General features: G+C 32.7%; 1 protein-coding gene across 1 annotated transcript; it reads right to left on the bottom strand.

Annotated features, from left to right (window-relative positions):
* Positions 1–1,311: 1,311 nt before the first annotated feature.
* LOC109158437 lies at positions 1,312–5,834 on the bottom strand. The gene is made up of 4 exons (XM_019306347.1): positions 5,514–5,834; positions 4,414–4,538; positions 3,222–3,319; positions 1,312–2,106 (listed from the first exon to the last, which is right to left on the bottom strand). The coding sequence occupies exons 1-4, from the start codon at positions 5,758–5,760 to the stop codon at positions 1,866–1,868; spliced, it is 711 nt and encodes a 236-aa protein (XP_019161892.1). The 5' UTR covers positions 5,761–5,834; the 3' UTR covers positions 1,312–1,865.
* Positions 5,835–15,667: the final 9,833 nt, after the last annotated feature.

The raw sequence follows: 15,667 nt of genomic DNA on the forward strand, positions 1-15,667 counted from the left end.
CGATCCGTAGCCCGCGCTGGGGTTCTGGCCGCCGTGCTGCCTGAGACCGTAGCCACCATCGTGGTTCTGCCTATGGCCACGTGTGGCGACGATCGCCATGGGAGAACTATTCGCCGGGAAATCATCGGCATAAATAAACTCTTGGGCCTGGAGTAAATCAGACAGCTGAGGAATAGTCACCGGAGTACCCGTGACGGCAAGGGAGGCGACCATGGCGCGGAACTCCGGGCAGAGGCCTCTGGACACGTAGAGGTTCTGCTCGTTTAGACTCATTGGACGGCCAGCCAGTTTGAGGTCCTCCACAATCAACTGTGCCCGATCGAGGTAGTCCGCCGGCGAGCTGTCACCCTGCCGGAGAGTTTGCAATTGCCCGAGGAGAGTCAGGCAGCGTGCGCGAGTGGATGAGCCCAACGCCGCTGTCACGGAGAGCCAAACCGCGTGGGATGTCTTGTGGCCGACGGCGAGATGCATTACCTCTTCGGAGAGAGACGAGATAAGGAGGGAGAGTATGGACTGGTCCTGCTGGACCCAGGAGGCGTACGCCGGATTTGGCAATGTCGTGGACGCTGTTCCGCCGGAGCCATCGTCGCTGGTGGTGGGGAGGACCACCGGTGGACACAGCAGTTCGCCGTCAACGTACCCTAGCAGCCCCTAGCCACGGAGGAAGGGGATCAACTGCGTTCGCCAGAAGAGGAAATTCTTCGACGTCAGTTTCAACGACACAAAGTGGTGTGCCGCCGATAGGGACGTCGGAGTGGCCGGAGAAGCAGTGGTGGCGGCGGTGACAGTGTGCTCAGTGGAATTAGTCGACATTTTGGGAGAGAGAGAGTACCTATCGCTAACTGATACCAGATGAAGTGATAAGTTTGTGAATTGAATTCTCAACAGTAAAGTTACATCAGAAATAGGAGTCCTAAACTATGCCTACATAATAGGCTATTAGTTATAGACTAAATCCTATACAATAATTACAACATTTAATATAACAATAATACTAATAATACTAACATCACTAACAGTGATGACCTCCGTGTTACACATACAAGTCAAATTCAAGTATCACTGCTATTGATTTACTTTCTTGCAATTTATGTTTTGTGTTACATTTGTGATTATTATTCTTATCGTCCAGTATCTCATATTTTATTACAATAACTCATACATAAATCAATATTAGATTATAAGTGGTGTTCGAACAACACTTATTACAATGAGAGATAATTAGCTAGGTTAGTATATATTGTTGCATAAATCTAAGTATTTATTATAAAAATTAAACACCTCCATTTTATCACAAATTAAAAGAAAAACTAAGCATTAAGATTTACATAAATTATTCTCACATTGTGAAAGTTTAAGCATTATACATAAGGTTCAGCAAACACAATGTAATAAAGTATTACAACAACAATAATAGAAAATGACTCTTGATGATGCTGCCATTCCATGCTGCTTATAACACTGCTTTTCCAACATAAGTTGTAGATGGATAGCCACTCCCACATTATTTAGAGAACTTTATTTTGCTTTTGATTTCTCGATTATAGTAGAATTTTTACTTGTCTTGCTCGACTTTGATTTTTTCCACTTCAAACGTTCTACATTTGGTTCAAAATCCCAAAACGACCTCATATGCAATAAGGATGAAAAGTCTTGATGAAATTTTCACAAAGTGAGGACATTTTGGATGTTTTGAATTCCAAAAGAGACGTTTTTGAAGTTGAAGAACAAATAGTAAAACTTTTTTTGTCAATTGAGTAGTTAAGTAGAAAAGTGACAAAGTCGAGCATTGTGAGTAAAAGTACTACATAATCGAGAGAGTAAAAGTAAAATATGTATAGGAAAGACAGCTTTTTATGATAAGATCAACAACCTTGGAGGATTCCCAACTTCAATCTCCTAATGGGACAGAGAACTTTCTTCCATTTTCTAGAAATCTTAACTCTTGGAGTTGGTGGAAGTGAATGTGGAGACTCCTCTGCTGTACTTATGGGATCAATTTGGGATCTTCCCTTTATCATGTCCACTTCTCCATTCTCATTCATGATTATGATGCTGTAGGGGACTTTCTCTGCATAGTATTCTATGTTCTTTCTGTCATGATGCCTGCATTTTTTTCCTTTAAATTAAATCATAGAAATATACATTAATTATATACAAACAACTAATTATAAGTGAAATTCAATTCTTTTTTGTGTGTGTTCTATGATCTTTAAGTTTGGGTGACAAGGGGAACCCACATCCACTAGTCGATGGTATGTTTTAGGTAAACTCCACTCCTATGCAGTGTTGTAAAAATTGGCCTAGGCCCCGACTAGGCGCTAGGTGCCCTTAGGACGAGGCAATTTCAGTCCTAGTCGGCTGACCGATTAACCGGCCGGCTAGGCACTCTAGGCGTCGATTCAGCCGAGTTGAGCGCCTAACTCGGTCGAGTTGAGAGCCTAAAGCGGACGAGTCGGGCACCCAACTCGATCAAGTCGGTGCGTAACTCGATCGAGTTGGCGCTCAACTCGGCCCAGTGATTTTTTTTACCTACTCAGTTATTCCTCTTCTATATTTCTCCAGCCATCTACTCAACTAACCATCTAACATATGCACTTGATTAGGTTGGGAGATTATAACAGTCTAACAACTCGTAGCCCTGAGAGGAAAAAGTGAAGATGATATACTCGGATTACTAGGCCGCCTAGGCGTTAGGCGTCCCCCAGACGCCCAACTAGCACCTAGCGCCTTCTACAACATTGCTCCTATGTAATAGTTCGCAAATCACATGGGAAATATAAATTGTACTAAGAACACTCTATGCAATAGACTCGATCGAGAAGGTGTTAACAGAAACCGAACACGTGACCTTTTGATAAGAGGCAATAATTATGTGTAAAACTTAATTAAATAAATATATTATTGATTCATAATAAAGTCTCAAATTGTTACTCTCTATATATTCACAAGAGCTAATTTCACTCTTATTAATCCTCAAATATAATACTAATCATTTTTTAGCCTTAATTTGGGATTAATAGTAACACCTTTTCAATAGTTTAAAACTAAATTTAATTAATTTTGAATTCAATGAGCAATTTTCTTTTTAAACAAAATATAAGTAACTCTTGTTCACACAATATATTAATTATTGTAAACTGTTATTAAATCAATAATAAAGTAAAAGAAAATAAAATAATCATAAATTTTAATATAAAGAGATGAATTTATAATATTACTTGTCAAAGACCACCAATGTTGCTTGGAGACTTGTGATTATCTCCATTATTCTGCTTCTCACTGGATGGCACATCTCAGTTCTAATCTCACACGAAACCTATATATATAGAACACACCCAAAAAAAAAAAAATCATTAATTAATTATGGTTGTTATCTTAAAACATATTTTAAGGAGAATAAGGGCAATTTATATCCTACATCACGGCGCGCGTTGCACTGTGCGTCCAGATGCAAAACGACGTCGTCTTAATTTTTATTTTATTTTTTTGAAATTTCCCGCCCTAGTGTATGGCAGTTAATTTTTATTTAAAAAAAAAAACTCATGTTCAAAAATGTACATAATGTTATACTAGAATACACATAATTGTATACATGAATATACATAATTATATAACAAAATATACATACTCTTTTTAAAAGATAATACACATAATCTAACATAATACATAATAAACATAAACTTTTAACATAATACACATCAACTCTTAACATAATACACACAAATTTTCTGATTCGAATGTACATAATTGTATAAAAAGAATGTACGTAATTGTATAAAAAATGTACATAACTGTATGAACAAATATACATAATTGTATGAACAAATATACATAATTGTGTGAACAAATATACATAATCACAGCAAGCTTCTCCGTCCAATTTGGAAGGAGAAGTAGGCAAAGCTTCTTGGAAAGTTATGCTGTGGAATTGTGCCCACTTTGTAAGGTGGGCACGGTTCCATATCTATAATTTCTATGCTGTAGATCCATAATTTCTATACTGTAGATTCATAAAATCTATACTTTAGATTCACAATTTCAAAATCGTAGATTCATAATTTAAATACAGTAGATTCATAATTTCTATACAGTAGATTCATAATTTCTATACTGCATATTCATAATATCTGTACTGTAGATTCATAATTTCTAAACTAGTTATCAATTATGAACATATAGTTTTGTGATTTGTGAAAACAGAGTTCAACAATTGAGAATATAAACAAATAGCTCTATAATTATGAACATATATTTATAAAATTATGAATATATAGCTCTATAATTATGAATCTATAGTATAGCTCTATAATTATGAATCTACAGTATATAATTTATTTATTTTTTTCTAAAAATTATGAAAAGTGTGTAAATTCATAAAATGAATGAACGTTCAAAGTTAGAAAGCCCTACCCCATAGGATTGGCATAGATCCATCAAGAATTGGACTTTGAGGTGCTTTGGATCACTTCTTCGCTCCCCTTGTTGTAAATCTTCACAATTCACACTCCATATTTCGGAAGATGTCTTAGCCGACTCTACAAAATGAAAACAAATAAGAAAAACAAAAATCCATTAATTATTTGTGATTTAAGTATTATATTATTTCAAAATAAATTATAGTTAATTATTATATTGATCAAATTAAATAATTATGGTGTGCTAAACTTGGCCATGTTTTTGAGATATGTTCCCTCAAAAAGTTTGAAATCTTTATCTTTAACTAAAGTTGTACGGAGTATCATATTTCTAAAGTAAGATTAAATAAAAGGATTCTCAAATAAAAGTGATCATGTCACAATTAATGTAGATATTGTTAAATTTTTCATAAAAGATAAATTAAAAAATAGATTGCCTAATGTCTTTAGAGTTGAGAAACCCAAATATGAGCTAACAAGTAACAACCCATTTAGTACACTTGTGATTCATTTCCTCAATAATTATGTTGCTATATGACCCTAGGACTGTAACGAATAGGAACCTTTTCGAAATGCTTCTGATATTATGACACACTAGTTGAGCGTCCGGGGGCGCCTAGATAGTTTAGTAATTATTAAAAGAAAAGAAAAAAGACCGTGGGTTGTGAGCTGTTAGACTGTTATAATCTCCAAACTAGTAAACTACATATATACTAGATTGTTAGTTGAGTACATGGTTGTAGTAATATAGAAGAGGACAGCTGAAAAAACGATTAGGGATTAAAAAAAAAAAAAAAAAAAAAAAAACAGCTTGAATGAGTTGGACACAGACTCAGTCGAGTTGGGCACCAACTCGGTTGAATTAGACACCGAGTTAGTCTCCTAGTCGACTGACCGACTAAAAGACACCTAGAACTAAAATCGTCTAGGTTTAGGAACGCCTAAGAGACAGCTTAAGTCAATTTTTACAACACTAGTTTTTATACTAATTATTTTCATTAATGTCTTTCTTACCCTTCAACCAGTAAAATATTCGACATTTCATAAAATTTAAATTCCATAAATTCTTTTTGACGAACCAAATGTACAACTTACCCAGAAAAGTGAGAAAGGGATAGATGCCAATGATGGAAAGAGTGCAACAAGGCTTCATGACAACATTCTTCAACACCCACTCAAGAGGCTCAAGAGTGAACTTCTCTAGGGCCTCCATAAAAATAATGACGTTCTTGGGGAAGTCGTTGTTCTCCGGCAGCGATGAAGCCTGCGGCGGCGAGGAGCAAGGAGGAACTGCACTCGCCGTCGCCCTAGACGAAGAAGGTCGAGCCGATGCTCCTTCCATTATATATCAGGTGACCATATATATATGAAAGCAGCGGCTGTGGAGTTGCTAATAAAAGCAAGCTCTTCTTTGAAGTGTTTGGAGGAAGGAAGGCTTTTAATGAATGGGGTATGAATCGCTTATATAGATAGGAGTATGAAGGGGCATGGTGGTAATTTACATTTGGACAAATGTCCATTTGGCTACTATTACTATGTTATATATATATATATATATATATATATATATATATATATATATATATATATAGAGAGAGAGAGAGAGAGAGAGATAGAGAAGGGAGGGGGTTCAAATGAGAAATGGTCATTTGTAAAAAATTGAGGATTGATCGTAGTGACTCATAAAGATTTTAAGTTAAAGAAAAAAGTATATGGTTAATTTTATAATTGTTACAAACTTTTAAGATTGTAATATTTATGAAACTAACCCACACTCTTTTTTTTTTCCTTTTTTTTAAAGCAATCCTCAAGTGTTAATCTACCCAATTGGATGAATCGGAATAATTCTCACTTTTTAGAGCAAATTTCTCTTTTAGTTATCGACTATTGTGACATTGATACATTTAGTCTTATTCTTTTAATTTTGTCATATTATATCACTAACTTTCATTTGATTGTCACCATTAGTCCTCCTTTCAAAATTCCATTAGTTTACCGTTTTAGAATTGACAAATAACAAAGAAAAAATCATTAAACATAATAACTCATATTTCAAACACATTAGAATTGATAAATAACAGAAGAAAAATTCCTGACACATTATTAAGTTAATACAATCCATTCAATTCACAATTTAACAGAAACATAATACACATAGTAACAAGTTTTGATAGTAGAACACCACAAAGCCATGTAAACTCACTGCAAATTATGTGTCATTAGGTAAACTGAGAGAGGATTCTTGATCAGGAATGTGCACTGAAAGTACGGATAGGCATTTCAGTTCAAGCTATCCGAACCGAGCCGAACCAAACTGAAACCGAACTGAAGGGCTAGGTTCTGGTTTATTTTAAAAACTGATTGGTTTTATATTTTATAAACAAAATGGTTTCATTTCGGTTAAGTTAAAAACTGAATCGAACCGAAAATTGAATGATTTTTAATATATATATACGTGTGTGTGTGTGTGTGTGTGTGTGTGTTCAGGTTCAGGTGCATTTAAGTGTTTCTTGTGCGGTTGTGCGGGTGATTAATGTGCGTGAGTCTTGTACTTAATGTGCGTGAGTCTTGTGCTTAATGTGCGTGAGATTTGTGCTTAATGTGCGTGAGTGTGTAATGTTTAATGTGCGTGAATTTTGTACTTAATGTGCGTGAGTCTTGTGCGTAATGTGCGTGAGTTTTGTTCTTAATGTGCGTCAGTGTGTACTGAATGTGAGTTGTTGTTGAAACTTTAAAGTGCATGAGTTTTATGCTTAATGTGCGTGAGTTTTGTGCTTATGTGCGTGAGTCGTGTGCTTAAGGTGCGTGTGTTTTGTACTTAATGTGCGTGAGTGTGTACTTAATGTGAGTTGTTTTTAAAACTTAAGGTGCGTGTGTTTTTGTGTTTAAAATGCGTAAGATTTGTGCTTAACATGTGTGAGACTTGTACTTAACATGTGTGAGGCTTGTGCTTAACATGCGTGAGATTGTGTTCTGAAGGTGGTTTGTTTGTGTGCTTAATGTGCGTGTGTTGTGTACTTTAAGCGCGTCAGATTAATGCTTAACGTGCATCCACCCGCACAACCACACAGGAAGCCTTAAATGCACTTGATCCCTTCCACATATATATATATATATATATATATATATATATATATATATATATATATATATATATATAAATTTATAACTAACTTTTTTAGATTTACGAATTTACCTAAATATATATACTAAATTTTCAATTTCCTAACCCAAATTTTCCAATTGTTCTTTGTTCCCAATTTTTCTTTATGAGTACATTGCTGTCAAGATGTAATATGGCAAAATTAAAAGAAAAGCACTAAATGTGGCAATGCCACACTAGTCAATGACTAAAAGCAGAATTTGCTCAAAGTCAGGGATGTAATATGAAAAAAATAAAAGAAAATGACTAAATATGTCGATGCCACAATAGTCGATGACTAAAAGTGGAATTTGCTCAAAATCAGGGACGTAATATGGTATAATTAAAAGAATATGACTAAATGTAGTAGTGTCACAATAGTCGAGGACTAAAAGTGGAATTTGATCTCACTTTTTACATGAAAACATGCTCTCACCGTACCTGAACTCTCCCCTATATATATGGGTAGGATCAGCGAACACTAGTAGTCATGTTAAAATGTGCAAACTAATCTCATCCGTCCACCTAAAATGATTAAGGTTGGGCTGAAAGTTAATAAAAAAAAAAGGTTAAGATTTCAAATAATTTTACGTAACTTCATTCGTTGTAGTTTTTATATGTTATGAAGTTTTTAGTTATAGCTCATTTCTAGAGCTGTCGAAATGGACTCGCGTGGCTCGGGCCTACTAAAGCTCGCCAAAATACGAGCCGATAATAAGTCGGTCTATCCTGCCCCGCCCTAGGCCCGCGGTTAAAAAGTTTTAAATTTAAATAGGAATTAATATGAAAAAGTTAATAAGTGTATATTAAAATAATTTGAATAGTTTAAATATACATTAATGTATTTGTAATTTGTTGAACACAATAATAACTAGTATAGTAATAAGTAATTTATACAATGTATTGATTACAAATACATTTTTTCAATATAAATAAATAAATTAAACATATATTTTTATATATAATTATATAAAATTATATATATATATATATATATATATATATATATATATATATATATATATATATACACACACACACTAATATTAAGAATGTATACATACTAGGTGGGCCGCCAAGCCCGCCCCATCAAAGCCTGTCATTTTGGTAGGGCCGGGCTAAAAAGCCTACCAAAATACGGACCATAAAATTCAAGACATAGATTGGCCCGGCGGGCTAAGCCCGTTTTGACGGCTCTACTTATTTCTTACTTCAATCAGTTCAAAAAAATAAAGCCCACACACAGGAAGTCAATTGTTTTCTGAATGGCAGATTCAATGGGTAGCATAGTACTATAGTTTCACCTTATGTGGTTGGCTCTTGTGGATACCAAGAATTGGTTCTCCCACCTAAATAACCGCTGAGTCACCGTAATTTATCCTTCCATATTCATATCGAGCTAGGTGTGAGGATCCCTTGAACAAGAAATTTCGCCTTTTGTGCGCAAGTTCAAATAAGTCAATTGCCAACTCGACACTTATACAGTATAATAAAAACCCTTCAACTGAAAATTAGTAATTCCGAATGGGTAGTCATAGTATCGAACTGCGGTGGTAGAAGCATTGATTCTTTAGACAAAAAAGACTGAGAAAGTATAGAACATATATATATATATATATATATATATATATATATATATATATATATATATATATATATATATATATATATATATATATATATATATATATATATATATATATATATACTTGCACTCGGGTGCGAACGGCTCGCCCAAGCGCGAAATAAGAATGGATTCTGTTTGTCCACGTGTCCAGATCTAATGGATGAGAAACACTGATTTTTTTAAAAAAACGCGGTGGCATTTTCGTAAATAATTAACATCGAAGTGCAAGTAAAATGTATTACAAGTGCATGTAAAATGTATTATAGGTGCAAGTAAAAATTTACACTGAGCATCAATACTTAGTTGCACTTATAGTTCTAAGTAGTTGCACACATAGGTATAAGTAGTTGCATCTAGGTGTATGAATGTTTGCGAGTGGTTTTCAGGAGTATTACTACCCGCTGAACTCAGATCAATGAATGTTAACAAGGCAAAATTACATGCACTTATAGGTGAAAGTAGGTGCACCTATAGTTAAGCACACCCAGGTGCATGAATGGTTGCGGAAAGTGAATGCTAACAAGGCAAAATTACATGCACTTGTAGGTGAAAATAGGTGCACTTATAAGAGATTTTACTTGCACTTCGATGTTCAATTATTTACGAAAATGCCACCGCGTTTTTTTTTAAGTTATTAGATCTGAACACGTGTCGCGCGCTGATTCGTTCGCATTTTCTTCCTGGACATTTATTCGCACCTAAGTGCGTCCCTATATATATATATATATATATATATATATATATATATATATATATATATATATATATTACATTCTAATATAATTGAACATTTTTATAAATGTATAAGTGGTATGTCAATAATTTTTTCGTTTAAATTTGCTCAAAAATTGAAATATAACAATAATTTTTAATGAAATAGTTAAATTGAACAAAATTAAGCCAAGTATTGACTAAGAAAATATAACATAGATCGAGATCAAATAAATTTTGTTGGGGTCATTTTTTAAACACCAAAAAGTTTTTTTTTTTTTTTTAAATTAAATTATCAAGGCAAATTTAAGATCTATATCCCAATATTTATTCTAATCTCCAAAGGCATCCAACAGTAAAAGATTGATAATACTCTGATCTTCTGCAGAAGGCATGGCTGCAATTTGATTTCAACGTAACCGTTCGATTCGAATCGAACCACATACTGTTTTTACTTAATCGGAATCGAAACTATACGTCCAGTTCCGATTCCGATTGATTATTTTAACAAACCGGAATTACCAGTTCTGATTTGGAACAATATATATATATATATATATATATATATATATATATATATATATATATATATATATATATCGAAAGGTTTCAGTGCGGTTGAATGCTTCCCGTGCGGTTGTGCGGTTGATTAATGTGCGTGAGATTTGTAGTCAATGTGCGTGAGTCTTGTGCTTAATGTGCTTGAGATTTATACTTAATGTGCGTGAGTGTGTAATGTAATGTGCGTGAGTTTTGTACTTAAGGTGTGTGGGTGTTGTGCCTAAGGTGCGTGAGTTTTGTGCTTAATGTGCGTGAGTGTGTACTTAAGGTGAGTTGTTTGTTGAAACTTTAAAATGCATGAGTTTTGTACTTAATGTGCGTGAGTTTTGTGCTTAAGGTGTGTTAGTCCTGTGCTTAAGGTGCGTTAGTTTTGTACTTAATGTGCATGAGTATGTATTTAATGTGAGTTGTTGTTAAAACTTAAGTGCATGTGTTTTTGTGCTTAAGGTGCATGAGTTTTGTGCTTTGCTTAAGGTGCGTGAAGGTTGTGCTTAACATGAGTGACTTTTGTGCTTAAGGTGCGTGAGTTTGTGTTAAAACTCACGCACATTAAGCACAAACCTCACGCACATTAATTCCCGCACAACCGCACGGGAAGCTATACCCGCATCTGAACCATTCCCTATATATATATATATATATATATATATATATATATATATATATATATACATATATATATATATATATATATATACATATATATATATATATATATATATATATATATATATATATATATATATATATGTATATATATATATCTATGTATGTATGTATTAAAGGCCGTATGTATTAAAGGCCACAACCCATGTGGCCTTCACTTTTTTCAGTTGTGCACAGTGCAATTTGTGTTGTGTGCAATATAATTGGCTTTACGTCGTTGATGTATCAATGCAAAATGCACTGCTGCATTGACGCAAAAAAAAAAAAATAATAATAATAATAATAAAAATTCTGATTTTAACCGGCGGTTCTGGAATTGTCCAAAGAAGATTCGATAATTTTGAAATCGCGAACTGATAGTTCAAAATCGAAACTGGACTAGAACTGAACTACGAACATGCCTACTTCCGCTACAAGCTAAGTCTAAAATGAGTTTACCATACTAATTTTGTTCAAATTAACTAGACAATCTACATATTTATTATTTTTTTGTAAAATGCGAGATATTTTTAATGATGAATACATGTTAATGTTTTATTGATTTAATCTCGTAAATCAATTTTATGCCATTTGGTACATTGGATGCAACGAGAATATGAAGTATCCAATGCTTTGTTTTTTGAGAAACAATTGGAACAAACCAAACAAAATTCTTAGTTTTTTGAGATGATTTCCTAATTAATCTACCTTTGGTAATGTGGAAGATGCTTTAATTTTCTTGTCAAGAAATTCTTTAGCCACTGGAGAATACTATAAAATTTTTAGGCATTGATCGAAATGATCAAATGAAATAGGAACAAAAGATTTCAATTCTTTGGTAATTCCTATGCCGCCCAATAAATCAATATGAAATTATTTTTAAAAAAATGTCCTAATTAATCTACTTTGGTTATGTAGAAGATGTTTTTTTTTTTTTTTTTTAATGGGAGAATACTATAAAAAATTAGACATGAAATCGAACTTTACACCTTATATTTATTAACAGAATATAGTTATTAATTTATTTTGAGTTGAGCTATTAGAATATTTATTAATATTCCATTAATGGTAGCTTATGTATAATAAAGTCTAGTTCAACAATATCCCACATTTTACAATGTACTATATGAGTAGCACCCCGTTTAGTTCAACAATATCCCACATTAATGGTAGCTATATATCACATTTTACATTCTTTATCCAACCAAGGAAATAATATGATAGTTGTCGGTGACATTGTCAGCGGGTGGTACAGTCAGCAAACAACGAGGAGTATGGTTTCAGATTAAGGATGACCACAATTTGTTTCAAACTCAACCAAAACATTACGAATGGTTCTAAATTATTAAAATCGGGAATCAGAAACTTTAGTTTCCATTCGTTTCGAATCCAAAAAAAAAAGAAAAAAAGAATTATAGAAATTTTGATAAGATACATAGACAACATAGTCTTGGTAAAAATGTAAAATTAAGTGTAGGACCAAAATTAATTTTTTATTTTTTAGTTTAATTTTAAATATTGATATAAACATTTTTTTAAAATTCAGAATGAATAAATTCTTTAAAAAAATATTAATTGATAAATTTGGATTATTTTAAAAATAAAAATAAAATCAAATTTACAAAGAAAAAAACCGATTCAAACTGAAACCCAAACCTTCTTAAAAGGTTCGAACTCCATTTATCATTTCTCGGAAACTTGAATCGAAGATTAGGAACCGAAGTCAAACCGGGTCATGAATTCAAATTGTTGTTGGTGGCCTGCGGCATCTCGCCGGGACAGTTATGTTGTGCACCCGGGTCAATATATACAACTTATATATTGAATGTTCACAATTTACATAATGAATGTTCACAACTTTCATTCATTATGTAAATTGTGAACATTTATATATAAAATTGTAAGCATTTAATATATAAAATTGTAAACAATTGATTATGTAGATTATATAACATTTAGTATATAAATTGTGTATTTTTAAACCCAAGTCTATAGTAGAATAATTTTCCGTCTTGCCAACGTACTGAACAACAAACAATAGACTACAGCCCTATGCCCAATTGTTGGGGCAAATTATATCGTGCACCAAGGTGCACATACAATGTATTGAGCGCCCTAAGAGTTTATGTGTATTATGTTAAGAGTTTATGTGTATTACGTTAAGAGTTTATGTGTATTATTTTAAGAGTTGATGTGTATTCTATTATACAATTATGTACATACAATTATACAAAACATGAGATTTTTGAGGCACACAATGCATTGTGGGCAAATTATATTATGCACCGCGGTGCATAATCAATTATGCACCGCGCGTCTTTTTTTTAAATGAAAATTAACAGTGTTTGTTTTCGTCGTTTCGCACCCTTTTGCAAAAAGTAACTCTGTTATTCAGTGTCATTTTGTATACACTGCAGTTTCAGTTGAACACAACTACAGTTTCATTTTGATATAACTATAGTTTCATTCGATATTTATAGACTCAAATATGTGAAAATGTTATTTAATTTTATTTTATATACACTATAGTTTCATTAAAACACAACTACATGATCATTTTGATATAATTACAGCTTCATTGTACAATATACACTCAAATATGTGAAATGTTATTCAGTTTCAGTTTATATACACTGCAGTTTCATTTCACTATAACTACAGTATCATTTTGATATAACTGCAGTGTCGGTTTGGATATACTGTAGTGTCAGTTGGTGTTTAATACACCAAACAAGTGGACTCCGTTAACTCTAACGGCGGGCCGTTTCTTTACTTAAAGAAACGGCGTCGTTTTTTACCGCGGTGCACATGCACCGCGGTCTATAATATAACGGACTGTGCATTGTGCGCCCTGGTACACGATATAACAATTGAATTGATGGCCATTTTGGTCCAGTAAGAAAGCATCGTTTAAGCCTGTTTGGTTTTTACTCTTGGGCCTATGTTGGTTCACTTTTTGGGGTTCTTATAGGGCAAATTATATCGTACACCACGGTGCATAATCGATTATGCACCGCGCTTCTAAACGACGTCGTTTTGTTTAATGAAAAGAAACGGCATTCGTTTCGCGCCGTTCCGCAAAAAGTAACCTGGTTATTCAGTTTCATTTTGTATGCACTGCAGTTTCAGTTCAACACAACTACAGTTTCATTTCGATATAACTACAGTTTCATTCAATATTTATACAGTCAAATATATGAAAATGTTATTTAATTTTATTTTATATACACTATAGTTTCATTAAAACACAACTACATGATCATTTCGATATTACTACATCTTCATTGCACAATATACACTCAAATATGTGAAATGTTATTTAGTTTCATTTTATATACACTGCAGTTTCATTTCACCACAACTATATTATCATTTTGATATAACTGCAGTTTCATTTGATAATATATAAAATAATACATGAGGCAATGTCGGTTTAGATACACTGTAGTGTCAGTTTAGATATTGATAGCGTAAATTGAACTGGGATTACGATTACACTACGAACATTATTGGCTCTTATTAGATTTGTAAAAATTAGCCTAGTTGAATGAATAATAGACAGTTACATTAAGGCCCCATTTGAAAATTGTAAAATATTTTTTGAAAAATGGTTGAAAGTTAAAAAAATAATATATTTTTTATTTGATTGAAAGATAAGAAATTACATATTACTAGTTTTTTCGCTCGTGCGATGCACGGAATGGATTTGTTGTAATATATTAAGAATATTTGGATCGATATATAATTATTTAAATTAGAACATCAAATATTATATAGTGCAGTTGAAGATATGGTTTGGACCGTTTATATGTTTTGATGTTATCATGCTTGAATTTGAGCAAATAATTGTTCAAATTAATAGCTAATGTGTAGATGTACGCATGGGGTGTTGTAACTTTGACGGTTTTATTTATCATTGTTTAGTATTTTTATAAATTAGGCAAACGTGCTCGTTCATTAGCAACTCAGTTATATGAATGAATTACTATCCTAATTTATTTGTATGGAAAATATATTTTTTGTCTAGATATATAGCAATTTTGCCATTTAAAAAAAAACATAATATCATCGATTGTATTTAACATTATTGAAACCTCATTGTAGACGACATTGGTAGTAGCAACACAATCTTGTCCATCCTCGTCTATAGCTAACATATTCAGTCCATTAGGATGGGTGACTCAGATGAAAATATATAATCGTAGAATATCAGTCAATAAGTGATCATTTTATATTTTGAGTCAATTAGTAATATCATATTCATTTTCAACCAATTATTCTTTTTTATTTTCAGTCAATTAGAATATCATATGTAGTGATATTTTTACCTAATTTCCGCTCCATTTTTAATTGATGATCTAGAATATTATTATTAAAATATTTCTGTTTCATTTTTAATTTACCTTTACTATTGTTTAAAATATGCATTTACTATTGATAATATAAAATATTATTATTGAAATATTTTTGTCTAATTTTTAATTAAAATGCAATGATCTGACCATTTTTTTTTCCAATTTAATCAATTATGGATCGTTTTTTATTTGCAGCAAATCCTTATAT

The sequence above is a fragment of the Ipomoea nil genome, unplaced genomic scaffold (genome assembly GCF_001879475.1).
Source record: "Ipomoea nil cultivar Tokyo-kokei standard unplaced genomic scaffold, Asagao_1.1 scaffold2818, whole genome shotgun sequence".
NCBI lineage: Eukaryota > Viridiplantae > Streptophyta > Magnoliopsida > Solanales > Convolvulaceae > Ipomoea > Ipomoea nil.